The sequence below is a fragment of the Stegostoma tigrinum genome, chromosome 1 (assembly GCF_030684315.1).
Source record: "Stegostoma tigrinum isolate sSteTig4 chromosome 1, sSteTig4.hap1, whole genome shotgun sequence".
Taxonomy (NCBI): domain Eukaryota; kingdom Metazoa; phylum Chordata; class Chondrichthyes; order Orectolobiformes; family Stegostomatidae; genus Stegostoma; species Stegostoma tigrinum.
The window spans coordinates 178,083,194-178,100,251 of NC_081354.1; the positions used below are offsets into that span (position 1 = coordinate 178,083,194).

A 17,058-nucleotide genomic window follows, 5' to 3' on the forward strand; every position below is an offset into this window, starting at 1 on the left:
GGATAGGATAAATATGCAAGGTCTTTTCTCCAGGATAGGGGACCCCAAAATGGGAGGGCATATGTTTAAGGTGAGAGGCAAAAGATTTAAAAGGGACCTAAAGGGCAACTTTTCATGCAGAGATGGTGCATATGTTGAATGATTTGTTAGAGGAAGTGCTGGAGGCTGGCGTGTTTCCAACATCTAAAAGGTATCTGGAGGGAGGAGCGAATAGGAAGGGTGTAGAGGGATATGGGCCACATGCTGGCAAATGGGATGAGTTTAATTTAGAATATCTGGTTGGCATGGATGAGTTGGACCAAAGGATCTGTTTTTGTGCTGTACAGCTCTATGACTCTTAAGTTCGTTTGAATTTTTTGAGGCACTGGAAACGACCATGCGATTGACTCGAAGTGGGTTAAGCATGTTAGGCTAATCTTGAGCTGCCTCATTCTCTCCTTGGTTTTTTTTTCACTGTCAGTAAATGTCAGGTTATGCACGTTGGTAGATAGCTTAGAGGAACTGACTGCTATTTAAATGGGGGAAAAATTGCAGGAAGCTGTATCATAGAGGGATTTGGGGTCCTTGTGCAGAAAGCTAGATCCAAACTGACTGGGTTCTAGGGAAAGCAAATGACCTTTTTTTTCCCCAAGGGAATAGAGTTCAAAACCTTCGACCTGTACAATGCTTTAGTCAGACCATATGTGTAATACTGAACAGTTTTGGATCCCCCACTGGCATTGGAAGCAGTCCAGAAAAGGCTGACTGATTAATTCTGTAAATGGAGGGATTATTTTATGAAGAGACATTGAGTAGATTGGGTCTGTACTTGTAATATAGAGGAACGAGAAGAAACCGTACAGAAACATACAGGATTCTTAGATGACTTGGCAGGATAGATGTGGAAAAGTTATTTCCTGTTGTGGAGAATGTATGATCGGGAATATAATCTCAGGGTAACTGGTCACCCTTTTGAGATCAAGATGAGCACTTTCTTCCCGAAGGGTAGTGAATCTGTGGAATTCTTTGCCTCGGCAGCCCTCTGTAATAATGTTCTTAGGTATATTCAAGGTTGAGATGGACAGATTAGGCAAATTCTTAAACTGGAAATGAATTGAGTGTTATAGGCTAAAGGCAGGAAAGAGGAGTTGCAGATTTTCAGATCAACTGTGATGGTATTGAATGGAACAGCAGGCTGAAACATGAGAGATTGGTTGGATCCTGAAGGTATTTTTCCTCATGAATCCGGAATAAAAAGAGTATTATTGTGGCTCTTGGTAACTAAGTTTCTGTGTTGCTTCAAGAAAAACATTAATAATAGGTCTACTTTTTATTATATTGCCTGTCAATTTCTTTCATTTGTAGTTGTTTGATGCTAGTGAGGAGCTGTGGCAGACTTACAACAAATTGGATCCAGTCTCTTTGGAAGTCTTGATTACTGAGGTAATTCTTAAGAAATTCTTGTGTTATAATGTTTAATTTAATTTCTAAATCTTAATTGGAGCTGCTTTGAAATGAGGGATGCTATTGGTGGAATTTCGAAAACCAAGGTGTTTAAGAGTAGGGTGAATTGTTGCATTCTTTGAGTAGTGCAGGCTAAAGTTGCATTTCATAAGTTACATAACAGGTCATCTTTCAGAATATTATCCTATGTTTGTTTTAATTGGATGGGAAATGAGTTTATGGATGTAAGTTTGCTCGCTGAGCTGGAAGGTTCGTTTTTAGATGTTTCGTCACCATTCTGGGTAACGTCATCAGTGAGCCTCCGGTGAAGCGCTGGTGTTATGTCCCACTTTCTATTTATCTGTTTAGGATTCCTTGGGTTGGTGAAGTCATTTCCTGTTCTTTTTCTCAGGGGATGGTAGATGGGCTCCAAATCAGTGTGTTTGTCGATGGAGTTCCGGTTGGAATGCCATGCTTCTAGGAATTCTCGTGTATCTCTCTGTTCGGCTTGCCCTATGATGGATGTGTTGTCCCAATCAAAGTGGTGTTCTTCCTCATCTGTATGTAAGGATACTATCGATAGTGGGTCATGTCTTCTTGTGGCTAGTTGATGTTCATCCATCCTGGGACAAGCCAAACAGAGACACGCACGAGAAATCCTAGAAGCATGGCATTCCAACCGGAACTCCATCGACAAACACATTGATTTGGGGCCCATCTACTACCCTCTGAGAAAAGAACAGGAAATGACATCACCAACCCAAGGAAACCTAAACAGATAAATAGAAAGCAAGACATAACACCAGCGCTTCACTGGAGGCTCATTGATGATGTTATCGAGAATGGTGACGAAATGTCTAAAAATGAACCTTCCAGCTCAGTGAGCAAGCTTACATCCAGAACCTCAACCTGAGCTACAAATCTTCTCAAAACTCGCTAAATGAGTTTATACCTAAAGTAGAAATATTTCTACTTCTGTGATACCTTTAGTGAAAATGGAAAATGCTGCTATTGGAAAACTGAATTATAGGAGCTTAACTTTTGTTTGCTGTATACATTTTTGGTTCATTTTGAATTTTTCAGGATTTGATGGCATTTGACAGACAATGGGCAAGCTTTTTTTCCAACTTTGACATTGAGGCCTCTTCGTCATTGCTGGAACTTTCAGAGGCACAGGCTGGAGAGGTGGGGAATACATAATTATTAAAGTATTTCTTATCCCATGAGCATTTATCCTTGAACTTGAATTACAGTTCCTCTGTTTAAAAATGATAAGCAAAAAATTGCCTGTGTTCTAAAATAGGCAATTAATTAGAAAGAAGGATTTCAATTCACAGAGCTGAATTTCTAATTCTGTGGACTGTCTGACCAAAAGTTGTTCTTATAAATTAAATGGTTTTGGAGCTGAGTAGAAGATAAATTTTGATCTGAGACAGGTGGTGCAATGCTTTGGGTTAAATCCACAATGCTCAGAGTTCTCATTGTTCTTTTAAAGGTTGATTTACATGGTTTTGGTTGTGATAGTTCCAAATGTTGTTTTGCATTAAACTGTTTTCCTGTTTTATTTTCCCTGAATTCTTTTACACTGCCCCTTTCACAGCCACTTGCCTCCACATATACTACTTTTAGCTGGAAGAGCAGACAAATGGGCTGCAAGCTACTCCATGGCTTTCAAAACCAATGCTCTTCCATGGATCAACTAATGAGAGGCATGATGGTAAGGGGTATGAAATTCAAAATGTCTTTTAAACCCTGCAGGGGATGCTGCAGTTGATTCCACTTGCTGCATTGTAGAAGCAGCTGCAAATGATGACAACTATTGTAGTTGAGTGTCAGCTGCTTATGTTTTATGGGATGCAAATTTTACAATTTAAATAAGATACTTCTTTGCCACCTCTACTGAACAAAACCAATGTTGAATTTAAAAATAACTTCCCAGCCTGACCACGTTATTTTGAGGAGGAGGGAGGTAAAGTGTGATAAAGTTGGTCGATCCACTTCCTTTGACATCCCCGCCACCCCACAGACACACTTGCACACTCATAGACATATGCACTAAGGTCGAAATTAGACAGCCACAATCGTATTGAATGGTGGCACAGGTTAAAATGATTGAATTGCCTAGTCCGTCTAGTTCTGGCACATAAGTGCATGGGAATTGATTTTTGGAAAGGAGACAAAAATGGTTCAATATTTAACAGTAATCACTGTTGTCTTCCTGCAAGTGTGTTGGAAGGCAAATAATTCTATGCAAGTACTTAAGTTTGATACAATTTCTGTGCTTCAGAGATGTGTCACTTACCGCGGATCAGCCTCTTAATTTAGTCTAACAGAAGGTGTAAAACATATTGATTATTTTGAGGCAGGTTGGCATTGATGAACTTAGTATTCCTTTGCTGCAGATGTTTATTCCCATCTATGTCAAACATTTTGTTTCCTTTTTCAGCCATTTCGAACTTACTTTAGTCATGGGTTGATCACCAGTCAAATTACAGAGAAAAGGTAAATGTGTATGTGTGCTATATTTTTATTTTGGTATTTTGTACAGCATCTTAGTTTTAATCTGTTATAATCGTTAAAGTATAACTGAGTTGGGAGATGATACATGACTTGCCAACTTATGTACTCAATGCCCAAATGTACTCAATGACCAAACATCATCTTTATTGTGCTAACAGTTTCAGGGATCTGTGGACTTCGACCCTGCGATCTCTCTGGACATCAGTGCTCCAAAGGGTCCTGCCATTTACTTATACCTCCCTGATAACAAAATGTGGAGCTGGATGAACACAGCAGGCCAAGCAGCATCTCAGGAGCACAAAAGCTGACGTTTCGGGCCTAGACCCTTCTGACTCTCTGATGAAGGGTCTCGGCCCGAAACGTCAGCTTTTGTGCTCCTGAGATGCTGCTTGGCCTGCTGTGTTCATCCAGCTCCACACTTTGTTATCTTGGATTCTCCAGCATCTGCCGTTCCCATTATTATTTATACCTCCCTCTTGTGTTTGACCCCCAGTTCTCCATCTAACTTTACAACTCTTTGATATCCTGCTGCATCCTTTGACAAACTTGCTCTGAGTTCACAACTTGACCAGTTTTTGTCATCTGCAAACTCACTATTCAGATGTTTGTTTTCATCCAAATCATCCATCTATATATGAGATATATATTACAAACAACAAATCCTAGCACTGATCCTTGCAGACATCACTGCTCACAGATCTCCAGTCTCCACAACTAATCCCTGTTTTGTATGACCAAGTAAGTTTTGGATCTAACTTAACAACTTGCTGTGGACCCCATATGACTTAATCTTCTGGATTGGCCTACCACAAGAGACCTTGTCAAATGCTTCAGGACAGTCCATGTGGATAACATCCACTGCCCTTCCCTCATCAATCATCTCTATTGCATCCTCAAAACTCCAAATCTGTAACGCAAGACCTTGCTCACACAAAACCGTGCTGACTATCCCTAATAAGTCCCATTCTTCTTCGAATATGAGTAAACCCTTTTCCTAAGAATCTTCAGTGATTTCCCGACCACTGGTGTGACACTCTCACTGGTCTGATTTTTCTTGATTCACCCTGTTGCCCTTCTGAAACAAGCAAACAAATAAGCTAGAACAGTACAACACAGCATAGGCCCTTTGGCCCATGATGTTATGCTGACCTATTATCCTACTAAGATCAAACTACTCTGCATACCCTACATTCAACTATCGCCCATGTGCCTATCCAGAAGTTGCTTCAATGTCCCCAATGTATCTGACTCCTACCACTGCTAGCAATGAATTCCATGCACCCACCACTCTCTGTGAAGAACCTACCTCTGATATCTCCCCTATAACTTCCTCCAATCACCTTAAAATTATTCCCCCTCTAAATGTCAGTTCTGCCCTGGGAAAATATCTCTGGCTATCTACACTATTTGTGCCCCATCATCTTGCACACCTCTATCCAGTTACCTCTCATCCTTCTTCACTTCAATGAGAAAAGCCCTAGCTCCCTCACCTTTCCTCATAGACCTGTCCTCCATTCCGGGCAGTAACCTGTTAAATCTCCTCTGCACCCTCTCCAAAACTCTCATATCCTTCCTATAATGAGGTAACCAGACCTGAACACAATATTCCAAGTGTGGTCTGACCAGGGTTTTATGGAGCTGCAGCATAACCTTAAACTGACTTCCCCTGCCAATGAAAGCTAACGCACCATACGCCTCCTTAGCAACCCTTTTAACTTCGGTGGCAACTTCGAGGGATCTATGGACGTAGATTGCAAGAACCCTCTGTTCCTCCACACTATCGAGAATCCTACCACTAACCCTGTATTCTGCATTCAAATTCGACTTCCCAAAATGAGTCACTTCATACTTACCTGGGGTGAATTCCATCTACCACTTCTTTGCCCGGCTCTTCATCCTGTCAATGTCCAATTACAACCTACATCAGCCCTCCGTGCTGTCCACAATGCCACCAACCTTCGTGTAATTGGCAAACTTACTAACCCACCCTTCCATTTCCTCATCCAAGTCGTTTATAAAGATCACAAAGAGATGTCCCAGAACACATCCCTGTGGAACACGACCGGTCACCAAGCTTCAGGTGGATAACTTTCCATCTGTTGCCATCCTCTGTCTTCTATTGGACAGCCAAGTTTCCCTGAATCCCATGCCTCCTTACTATGTGAATGAGCTTACCATGGCGAACCTTATCAAATGCCTTGCTAAAATCTACATACCCCATATCCACTGTGCTACCTTCATCAGTGTGTTTTTTTACATCCTCAAAGAGGCCAGTAAGGCTTGTGAAGCATCACCTGTCCCCCTCAAAGCCATGCTGACTATTTCTAATCAAACTGTGCTTTTCCAAATAATCATAAATACGATCTTTCAGAATTCCCTTCAATAATTTTCCCACCACAGAAGAAAGACTGACTGGTCTGTAATTCTCAGGATTATTTCTGTTCCCTTTCTTGAACAAGGGAATGACATTTGCCATCCTCCAATTATCTGGTACTCCTCCAGTGGACAGTGAGGACACAAACATTATTGCCAAAAGGGCAGCAATCTCTTCCCTCACTTCCTGTGGCAACTTTGGGTATATCCCGTCTGACCCAGGTGACCTAGCCATCCTCATGTTTTTCAAAATTTCTAGCACAGCCTCCTTCCGAGCATCAACCTGTAACTTCGGCAAATAGCCAATGTCTTTTGCCTGTGGCTAAAAAGGGTACGCAATACTTTGTCAAGGGCCCAGCAATTTGCTCCCTTGCCCCCCATCCTGGGATAGATCCCATCGACCTCTTGTGACTTATCTACCTGAATGTTTTTCAAGACACCCAACACCATTTTCTCCTCAATATTGACATGCCCTGAATATCAATTTTTCCTCTCCAATATTACTATCATCATGGCCTTCTCCAAGATGAGTACCAATGTCAAGTAGAGATAATGGGAACTGCAGATGCTGGAGGATCCAAGATAATAAAGCGTGAAGCTGGATGAACACAGCAGGCCAAGCAGCATCTCAGGAGCACAAAAGCGGACATGTCGGGCGGAGACCCTTCTTCAGAGAGGAGTATGGCGAGAGGGTTCTGGAATAAATAGGGAGAGAGGGGGAGGCAGACCGATGATGGAGAGAGAAGAAGATAGGTGGAGAGGAGAGTATAGGTAAGGAGGTAGGGAGGGGATAGGTCAGTCCAGGGAAGATGGACAGGTCAAGGAGGTGGGATGAGATTAGTAGGTAGGAAATGGAGGTGCGGCTTGAGGTGGGAGGAAGGGATGGGTGAGAGGAAGAACAGGTTAGGGAGGCAGAGACAGGCTGGGCTGGTTTTGGGATGCAGTGGGGGGAAGAGGATGAGCTGGGCTGGTTGTGTGATACAGTGGGGGGAGGGGATGAACTGGGTTGGTTTTGGGATGCGGTGGGGGAAGGGGAGATTTTGAAGCTGGTGAAGTTCACATTGATACCATTGGGCTGCAGGGTTCCCAAGCTAGCTGGACTCCATTTTCTCCCCTTTCGCCCAGGAGCTCCCTAACTACGTCCGTGACACCACCCACGCCCTCCACCTCCTCCAGAACTTCCAATTCCCTGGTCCCAAACACCTCATTTTCACCATGGACGTCCAATCGCTATACACCTGTATTCCTCATGCAGATGGCCTCAAGGCCCTCCACTTCTTTCTGTCCCTCAGGCCCGACCAGCTCCCCTCCTCCTCCGACACCCTCATCCGCCCAGCCGAACTCGTCCTCATCCTCCCACTTGCTATAGACAAAGGGGGTGGCCATGGGTACCCGCATGCCTGCCTCTTTGTAGGTTACGTGGAACAGTCCCTCTTCCGCACCTACACAGGCGCCAAACCCCACCTCTTCCTCGGTTACATTGATGACTGTATCGGCGCCGCCTCTTGCTCCCCAGAGGAGCTCAAACAGTTCATCCACTTCACCAACACCTTCCACCCCAACCTCAAGTTCACCTGGGCCATCTCCAACACATCCCTCACCTTCCTGGACCTCTCAGTCTCCATCTCAGGTAACCAGCTAGAAACTGACATCCATTTCAAGCCCACTGACTCCCACAGCTACCTAGAATACACCTCCTACCACCCACCCTCCTGCAAAAATTCCAATTCCTCTGCCTCCACCGCATGTGCTCCCAGGATGAGGCATTCCACTCCCGCACATCCCAGATGTCCAAGTTCTTCAAGGACTGCAGCTTTCCCCCTGCAGTGGTCGAGAAGGCCCTTGACCACATTTCCCGCAACACATCCCTCACATCCCGCCCCCGCCACAACCGCCCCAAGAGGATCCCACTCGTTCTCACAAACCGCCCCACCAACCTCTGGATACAATGCATCATCCTCTGACACTTCTGCCATCTACAATCCGTCCCAACCACCCAAGACATTTTCCATCCCCACCCTTGTCTGTCTTCTGGAGAGACCACTCTCTCCGTGACTCCCTTGTTCGCCCCACACTCCCCTCTAACCCCACCACACCCGGCACCTTCCCCTGCAACCGCAGGAAGTGCTACACTTGCCCCCACACCACCTCCCTCACCCCCATCCCAGGCCCCAAGATGACTTTCCATATTAAGCAGATGTTCACCTGCACATCTGCCAATGTGGTATACTGTATCCATTGTACCCGGTGTGGCTACCTCTCCACAGGGGAAGCCAAGTGGAGGCTTGGGGACCGCTTTGCAGAACACCTCCGCTCAGTTCGCAATAGACAACTGCACCTCCCAGTCGTGAACCATTTGAACACCCCCTCCCAATCTTTAGATGACATGTCCATCATGGCCTCCTGCAGTGCCACAATGATGCCACCCGAAAGTTCAAGAAACAGCAACTCGTATTCTGCTTGGGAACCCTGCAGCCCAATGGTATCAATGTGGACTTCACCAGCTTCAAAATCTCCCCTTCCCCCACTGCATCCCAAAACCAAGATAATAATGTGTGAAGCTGGATGAACACAGCAGGCCAAACAGCATCTCAGGAGCACAAAAGCTTAAACAGCCCAGTTCTTCCCTTCCCCCCACTGTATCACACAACCAGCCCAGCTCATCCCCTCCTCCCACTGCATCCCAAAACCAGCCCAGCCTGTCTCTTCTTCCCTGACCTGTTCTTCCTCTCACCCATCCCTTCCTCCCACCTCAAACCGCACCTCCATTTCCTATCTACTCACCTCATCCCACCTCCTTGACCTGCCCGTCTTCCCTGGACTGTCTTATCCCATCCCTACCTCCCTACCTATACTGTCCTCTCCACCTATCTTCTTTTCTCTCCATCTTCGGTCCATCTCCCCCTCTCTTCCTATTTATTTCAGAACCCTGTCCCCATTCCCCTCTCTGATGAAGGGTCTAGGCCCGAAACGTCAGCTTTTGTGCTCCTGAGAAGCTGCTTGGCCTGCTGTGTTCATCCAGCTTCACACTTTATTACCAACGTGAAGTATTCATTCAGAACCTCTCCCAGTTACTCAGGCTCCAGACACTAATTTCTTCCCGTGTTCGTGAGTGATCCTATTCTTACCTAGCTACCTTCTTGCTCCTTCTATGCATACGCCATACTCTGGGGTTCTTCTTTATCCTACTTGTTAATGACATCAACACTTCTAAATACTTCCTTAAGTTTCTTTGTTCTGCTCCCTTTCTGTTCTTCAAAGGCTTTGATTTCTGTTTCTTAAACCTTACAGCTGCTTGCTTTTTTTTTTGAGTAATCCTTCAATAACTCTTGTCATTCAGGTTTGTCTTCCCAAATCTTCCCATCCTCCCACTCCCCCTCCCCCTACCTCTCCCCCCTCGCTTACTGGTTCTGAACTCTGATCAATTGGCACTTAAAAGACTCCCGCATGTCAGATGTGGAATTATAGGGGAGTCGTTGGCATAGTGGTATGGTTATATGGTTTATGGCTAGACATTAATTCAGAGATGTCGGTTATGTTCTGGGGACCCAGGTGGAAATCGCATTCAATGAAGAAAACTATCTGGAATCAAGAATCTCATGACCACGAATCCGTTGTTTACTGTCAGCAAAACCCATGTTGTTCATTGCCATCTTGACTTGGTTTGGCCTAAATGTGACTTTGGACCCTCAGCATCGTGGTTAACTCTCAGTTCAGAATGGAAATAAATTCTGGCCCAGCCATTTTGTGAATGAAAAAAAAAACCCTCAAACAGCTACCCCCAATCTAATTTCCCCAGTGCTTGCCTAATATTGTTGTGATTGGCCTTGCCCAATCCAGCACTATTACCTGAGAATCAGTTTTATCCTTTCCTGTAACTGTCTTGAAGCTTAATGAATTGTGAACACCGTTCCCAAAATTTTCCCCACTGAAATTTTGATCACCTAGTTATGCTCATTTCCCAATATTGGGTCTCGTATGGCCCCTTACCTAGTTGGACTGTTGAAATATTGTCTCAAGAAACCCTCCTTTTTGTGCACTTGTGGGATTTGGACATTGCTGGATGGCTGTCATTTTTATTGCCTGTTTCTAGTTGCCCTTGAGAAGGTGTTGATGCACTGTCGTCTTGAACTGCTGTCGTCCGTATGCACTATGTTAATCCACACTGCCCTTGCGGGGAGAATTCCAGGATTTTGACCCAGCGGCAGTGAAGGAATGGAGAGTGGCTTGGAAAGGAACTTGCAGGTTGTGGTTTTCCCATGTATCTGCTGCTCTGTCCTCCTAGATGGAAACGATTGAGAGTTTGAAAGATGGTGCCAAAGGATCTTCGGTGAAGATCTTCAGTGTATCTTGTAGATAATACATATTGCTGCATCGGAACATTGCTAGTGGAGAGAGTGGATGCTTGTAGATGTGGTGCCACTGTGGGCTGCTTTGTCCTGGATGTTGTCATGTTTCCTGAGTGTTGTGGAGCTGCAGCTATCCAGGCAACTGAGGAATATTCCATCGACTTCCTGACTTGTGCCTTGTAGTTGGTGGGCAGGATTTGGGGAATCAGGAAGTGAGTTACTAACTGCAGTGTTTCTAGCCTTCTGGCAAGAATTACTGTAATTCCAAGGATGTTGGTAGTGGTGGGGGGAGGGGGGAGGGGGAGGTGGTTTCGTGATGGTAGCAGCATTGAATGTCAAGGGGCAGTGATTGTTTCTTTTGGAGATGATCATTGCCTGGCATTTTTTTGGCGTGAATGTTACATGGCAATTGACAGCCCAAACTTTGGTATTACTCAGATTTTGTTGCATTTGAACATAACTGCTCAGATCCTGAAGCAGTATGTGAATGGTGGTCAACATTGTCCAATCATCAGTGAACATTCCTGCTCCTGACCTTTACGATTTAAGATGGTCATTGATGAAGCATGTTTGGGCCTCAGACCATGAGCCTGAGGAACACCTGCAGAGATGCCCTGAAGCTGAGATGACTGACTTGCGACAACCACAACCATCTTCCTAAATGTGAGGTGTGACTCTAACCAGCAGAGAGTTTGCCCCGATTCCCTTTGATTCTGGTTTTACTAGGGCTCCTTGATGCCAAACTCTGTCAAATGCGGCCTTGATATCAAGGGCTACCACTCTTACCTCACATCTGGAATTTAGCTTTTTTTGGTCCATGTTTGAACCAAGGCTGTAATGAGGTCAGGAGCTGAGTGGCTCTGGCAGAATCCAAACTCGAGCCACTGGGCAGTTTATTGGAGCAAGCATATGCTACTTGATGGCACTGTTGATAACACCTTCCCTCACTTCACTAATGGTCGAGAGTAGACCTATGGGGCGTTAACTGACCAAGTTGGATTCGCGTGCTTTATGCGTACAGGCTGACCCACATTGTCAGGTCGATGTCAGTGTTGTCGCAACACTGGAACAGCTTGGCTAGTGGAGTGGCAAGTTTGGGAGCATAGGTCTTTCATTGCTGGAATGTTGTTAGGGCCTGTAGCCTTTGCTGCCTGTCATGCCTGCAACCATTTCTTGATGTTATGTGGAGTGAATCACATTGACTGAAGACTGGTATCTGTGATGGTGAGGACCACTAGAGGAGGCCGAGATTGAACACCCACTTGGCACTTCTGGCTGAGGATTGCCATAAATGCGTCAGCCTATATTCTGTAATTTGTGTGTTGGGCTCTTCCATCAGTTGAAGTTGCTGATTTTATGGAACTTCCTCTCCAATATGTTGTTTAATGATCCACCATCATTCATGACTGGATGAGGCAGGACTGCAGATCTTAGATCTGATTCGTTGGTTGAGGGATCTCTTAGCTCTGTCTATCCCTTGACACTTATGCTGGTTAGCACGCAAATTGTTCCATTTGGTAGTTTCATTAGGTTGACACCTTATTTACAGGTATGGTCCTGCTCCTGGCATGTCCTTTTACGCTCAGTGGTGAACTAGGGTTGATTAGCTGGCTGGATGGTAATAGTTGAGTCGGGGATGTATCAGGCCAAGAAGCAAGAGATTGTTCTGAAGTACAATTCTGTTGCTGTTGATGGCCACAGTCTTGAGTTGCTAGAGCTGTTTGAAGTCTGTCCCATTTAACATGGTGATCATGTCACACTACATGAGGGAGGTTATTCTCAATCTAAAGATGGGACATTGTCTCCACGAGGTCTATGCGGTCATGATTCTTACCAATACCATCATGGACAGATGCATCTGTAGCTGGCAGTTTGGTGAGGATGAGGTCAGGTATGTTTTTCTCTGTTTTGCTTTGGTTCCCTTACCACCTGCTGCAGACTCGGTCTGGCAGCTATGTTCTTTTGGACCCAACCAGCTCGATTAGTCATATGCTGCCAAGCCCCTCTTGGTGGTAGACATTGAAATCTCCCACTGAGAGTACATTTTGCACCCTTGTCACTCTATGCTTTCTCCAATTTTGCTCAACAGAGAGAATCACTGATCTGTCATGTAACGGAGGATGGTACGTGGTAATCGGCAGGAGGTATCCTTGCCCATGTTTAACCTGAAGTTGAGACTTCGTGGGTCCAGAGTCAATGTTGTGGACTCCCAGCATAACTCCATTCTGATGGTATACCATTACCAGTGTTATAGGATGTGCCCAAGGATGGTTAATGCTGTCAGGTATGATTCTATGACTGTGTCAGGCTGTTGCTTGACTCACGCCAGACAGTTGTCCCAATTTTGGCACCTAGTCCCCAGATGTTAGTGTGGAGGACATTGCAGAGTCAAGAGGTGTATTTCTTCCATTGTCGTTCCCAGTGCCAGAACTGATGCAAGCTGGTCCGGCCAGTTTCATCTCTTTCTTGAGGTGTAGCAATTGTGATAACTGAATCAGCCTTGTGATTCTGGTGTCAAATATAGGCTAGACTAACTAAAGTCTAGTAAGGACATTAATGAGCCAGATGGATTTTTCCGACCATTGACAATGCGTTCATGGTCTTCAGTAGATTCTTAATTCCGGATATTTTGTGTTGAATTCAAATTCCACCATTTGCTGTGGCAAGATTTGAATCCAGGTCCCCAGAACGTTAGCTGAGTTTCTGGATGAATAGTCTGGTGAAAATACCACTCTGCCTCCTAGGCACACCTAACAAATTGTGGCCCATCCAAGTCTATGGAACAAATGGAATCCCAGTCAGTGTTGGGAATGTTAAAATCCCCAATACAACAACCCTGTGATTTTGCATCTTTCTGTGATCTGTTCCTCCATCTCCCGCAGGCTGTTGGGAGGCCTATAGTGGAACCTGTCACACCGATTGCAGATAAGCTGCAGAGCTGGGCTGAGAGGTGGCAAATGGAGTTTAATGCAGACAAGTGTGAGGTGATGCACTTTGGTCGGAGTAACCAGAAGGCAAAGTACAGGGCTAATGGTAAGATTCTTAGTAGTGTAGATGAGCAGAGAGATCTCGGTGTCCACGTACACAGATCCTTGAAAGTTGCCACCCAGGTTGACAGGGCTGTTAAGAAGGCATACAGTGTTTTAGCTTTTATTAATAGAGGGATCGAGTTCCGGAACCAAGAGGTTATGGTGAAGCTGTACAAAACTCTGGTGCGGCCGCACTTGGAGTATTGTGTACAGTTCTGGTCACCGCATTATAGGAAGGATGTGGAAGCTTTGGAAAGGGTGCAGAGGAGATTTACTAGGATGTTGCCTGGTATGGAGGGAAGGTCTTACGAGGAAAGGCTGAGGGACTTGAGGCTGTTTTCATTAGAGAGAAGAAGGTTGAGAGGTGACTTAATTGAAACATTTAAAATAATGAGAGGGTTAGATAGGGTGGATAAGGAGAGCCTTTTCCCTAGGATGGTGACGGCGAGCACGAGGGGGCATAGCTTTAAATTGAGGGGTGAAAGATATAGGACAGATGTCAGAGGTATTTTCTTTACTCAGAGCGTAGTAAGGGAATGGAACGCTTTGCCTGCAACGGTTGTAGATTCGCCAACTTTAGGTACATTTAAGTCGTCATTGGACAAGCTTATGGACGTACGTGGAATAGTGTAGGTTAGAAGGGCTTGAGATCGGTATGACAGGTCGGCACAACATCGAGTGCCGAAGGGCCTGTACTGTGCTGTTCTATGTTTTTTATTCCTGAATTCTACCCGTAGAGCCTTGCTGGATGATGCCTCAAAGATGGCCTGTCTTAATGGAGCTGTGACATTCTCCTTAATCATTAATCCAAAACTTCCAGCTTTCTTCTACCCCTTTGTATCACGCCTGAAACATTCTAAACCTTTGAATGTTGACATACCAGTCTTGCTCATCTGTCAACTACGTTTCTGTCATATCTACCACATTGTAGTTCTGTGTGTTGATCCAGGCTCTAAGCTCGTCTGCCTTACCTGTTATATTCCTTGCTTTGAAGTTAATACGCTTCAGACTGCCAGTCCCACTGTTCATTTACCTGGCTGTGTGGATTCTTCCTAATAGACTGGATTTGATCTTTGCCTTCTCTTCAGTTACTCCACTTGCTGATAGCTTTCCTTTTTCTGATTGAATGATGAGCTGGCATCTGGTGGTAGAGCTGTTTTTCTTGAATTTGCTTATAAAAATTTATCTTTCTCAGATGTAATGTTAACAACTGCTCTTTGTGGAAATGCATTCCAAATCTCTAATGCTTTGTGTGTAAAAGTGCTTCCTAAGGTTTGATAGTTGCTCTTGGGAGGAGTTAAGCTGGTGTAGCAAGGGACAGGCACAAGAGCACTAGATCAGCAAGTAAACTGACCAAAGAAGAGACTGAGATGAAGGTCATCAAGGCTATGAGGAAGAACAGACACTTGGAAGCGACAGAACACAGAAGGGCTGGTGGCCTGAATTCGCTTTAATGCGAGGCGTATGACATGTAAAGCAGAAGAACTCAAAAGTTGGAATTTTATGTACGCTTATGATGTTGCAGCTATTATAATGTTGTCGAGACTTGGTTGATAGAGACGTAAGAGAAAGTTCTTTTCCCTAAAGTGAGGGAGGTCAAAACTAGGGGCCATATTTTTCAGTTGGCAAGAGAAAAATTTTAAAACGACGTGGGGGCAACTATTTCTCCACAGAGCAGTTAGTGTGTTCGCTGAACTGCCAGAGGAAGTGCTGGATACAGGTGGTCGGGAAGGCAATGGCCAAGTGGTATTGTTGCTAGACTGGTAATCTAGAGACCAGATAACGTTCTGGGAACTTGGGTTCGAATCCCACCATGACAGATAATGGGATTTGAATTCAGTAAAAATTAATCTGGAATTAAGAGTCTACTGATGACCATGAAATCATTGTCGATCGTCAGGAAAAACTTACCTGGTTCACAAATGCCCTTCTGCGAAGGGAAATCTGCCATCCTCACCTGATTTGACCTACATGTGACTCCAGACCCACAGCATTATGCTTGACTGTCAGTTGCCCTCTGATTGTAGGGATTGGTACAGAGTCGCAAAGAAATGAAATCTGATGGATCACCTGGCATTGTTCTAGGCACTGGAAAAGACAATGGCACAAACAGCCCTATCGACCCTGTAAAGTCCTCCTTGCTATCATTCGGCAGCCAGTGCCAAAATTAGGAGAGCTGCTTCACAGACTAGTCAAGCAACAGCCTGACAATCATACTCATGGAATCATACCTCACAGACAATGTCCCAAATACCACTATCACCATCCCTGTAAGTTTTCCGTCCCACTGGACGGACAAACCCAGCAGAGATGGCGGCACAGTGGTATGCAGTTGGGAGGGAGTTGCCCTGGGAGTCCTCAAACTGGACTGCTTGCATGCCAAACCACATAAGCATCAAGTGATAGACAGAGCTAAGCAAGCCCACAACCAGCGGATTAGATGTAAGCCCCGCAGTCCTGCCACATCCAGTCGTTAATGGTGTTCGATGATTAAACAACTCACTGGAGGAGGAGGCTCCACAAACACTCTCATCCTCAATGATGGAAGAGCCTAGCACAGTAGTGCAAAAGATATGGCTAAAGCTCTCGCAGCAGGAAATACTGAGTGGATGATCTGCCTCGGTCTCCTCCTCTGGTCTGCAACATTACAGATACCTGCCTTCAGCCAATTTGATTCACTCCAGTGGTTGGAGTCATGCCTGACACATAGGAAGATGGGTGTACTTGTTAGAGATCAGTCATCTCACCTTCAGCACACCTCTGCAGGAATTCCTCAAGGCAGTGTCCCTGGTCCTACCATCTTCAGCTGCTTCATCGATGACTTTCTTGCCATTGTAAAGTCAGAAGTTGGATAATTGCGCAATATTTGACTGGGTAAGGTGGTCAAGAAGGGTGGCACGGTGGCTCAGTGGTTAGCACTGCTGCCTCACAGCTCCAGGGACCCAGGTTCGATTCCAGCCTTTGGTGACTGTCTGTCAAATTTTCACATTTTCCCCACGTCTGTATATGTTTCCTGTGTATACTCCAGTTTCCTCTCGCAGTTCCAAGATGTGCAGTTTTGGTGGATTGGCCATGCTAAATTGCCAGTAGTGCCCACGGATGTGCAGTCCTGGTGGGTTAGCCAAGGGAAGTGCAGGGTAATAGGGATGGGGGGGTGGGGGGTGTCTCTGGGAGGGATGCACGTCGGATGGTTGGTGTGGACTCGATGGACTAAAGGGTTTGCTTCTACACCGTTGAGATTCTGTGAGGGCATATTGCATGCTCGCCTTCAGTGGCTGGGGCATGAAGTTTAAAACTCGCAAGTCATGTTGCAGCTGTATAGAACTTTGGTTCGACCGTATCTGGAATACTGTATACAGCTCTGG

General features: G+C 45.2%; 1 protein-coding gene across 3 annotated transcripts in view; it reads left to right on the top strand.

Moving 5' to 3' along the window:
* dnaaf9 (dynein axonemal assembly factor 9) overlaps window positions 1-17,058 on the top strand; it is a 258,377-nt gene that overhangs the window by 50,011 nt on the left and 191,308 nt on the right. For all 3 annotated transcript variants that reach the window (XM_059650397.1, XM_059650389.1, XM_059650395.1), the window contains 3 exons: window positions 1,345-1,422; window positions 2,506-2,607; window positions 3,869-3,924. In XM_059650397.1, coding sequence (XP_059506380.1) covers window positions 1,345-1,422; window positions 2,506-2,607; window positions 3,869-3,924 — 236 coding nt within the window. The remainder of the gene's footprint in view (window positions 1-1,344; window positions 1,423-2,505; window positions 2,608-3,868; window positions 3,925-17,058) is intronic.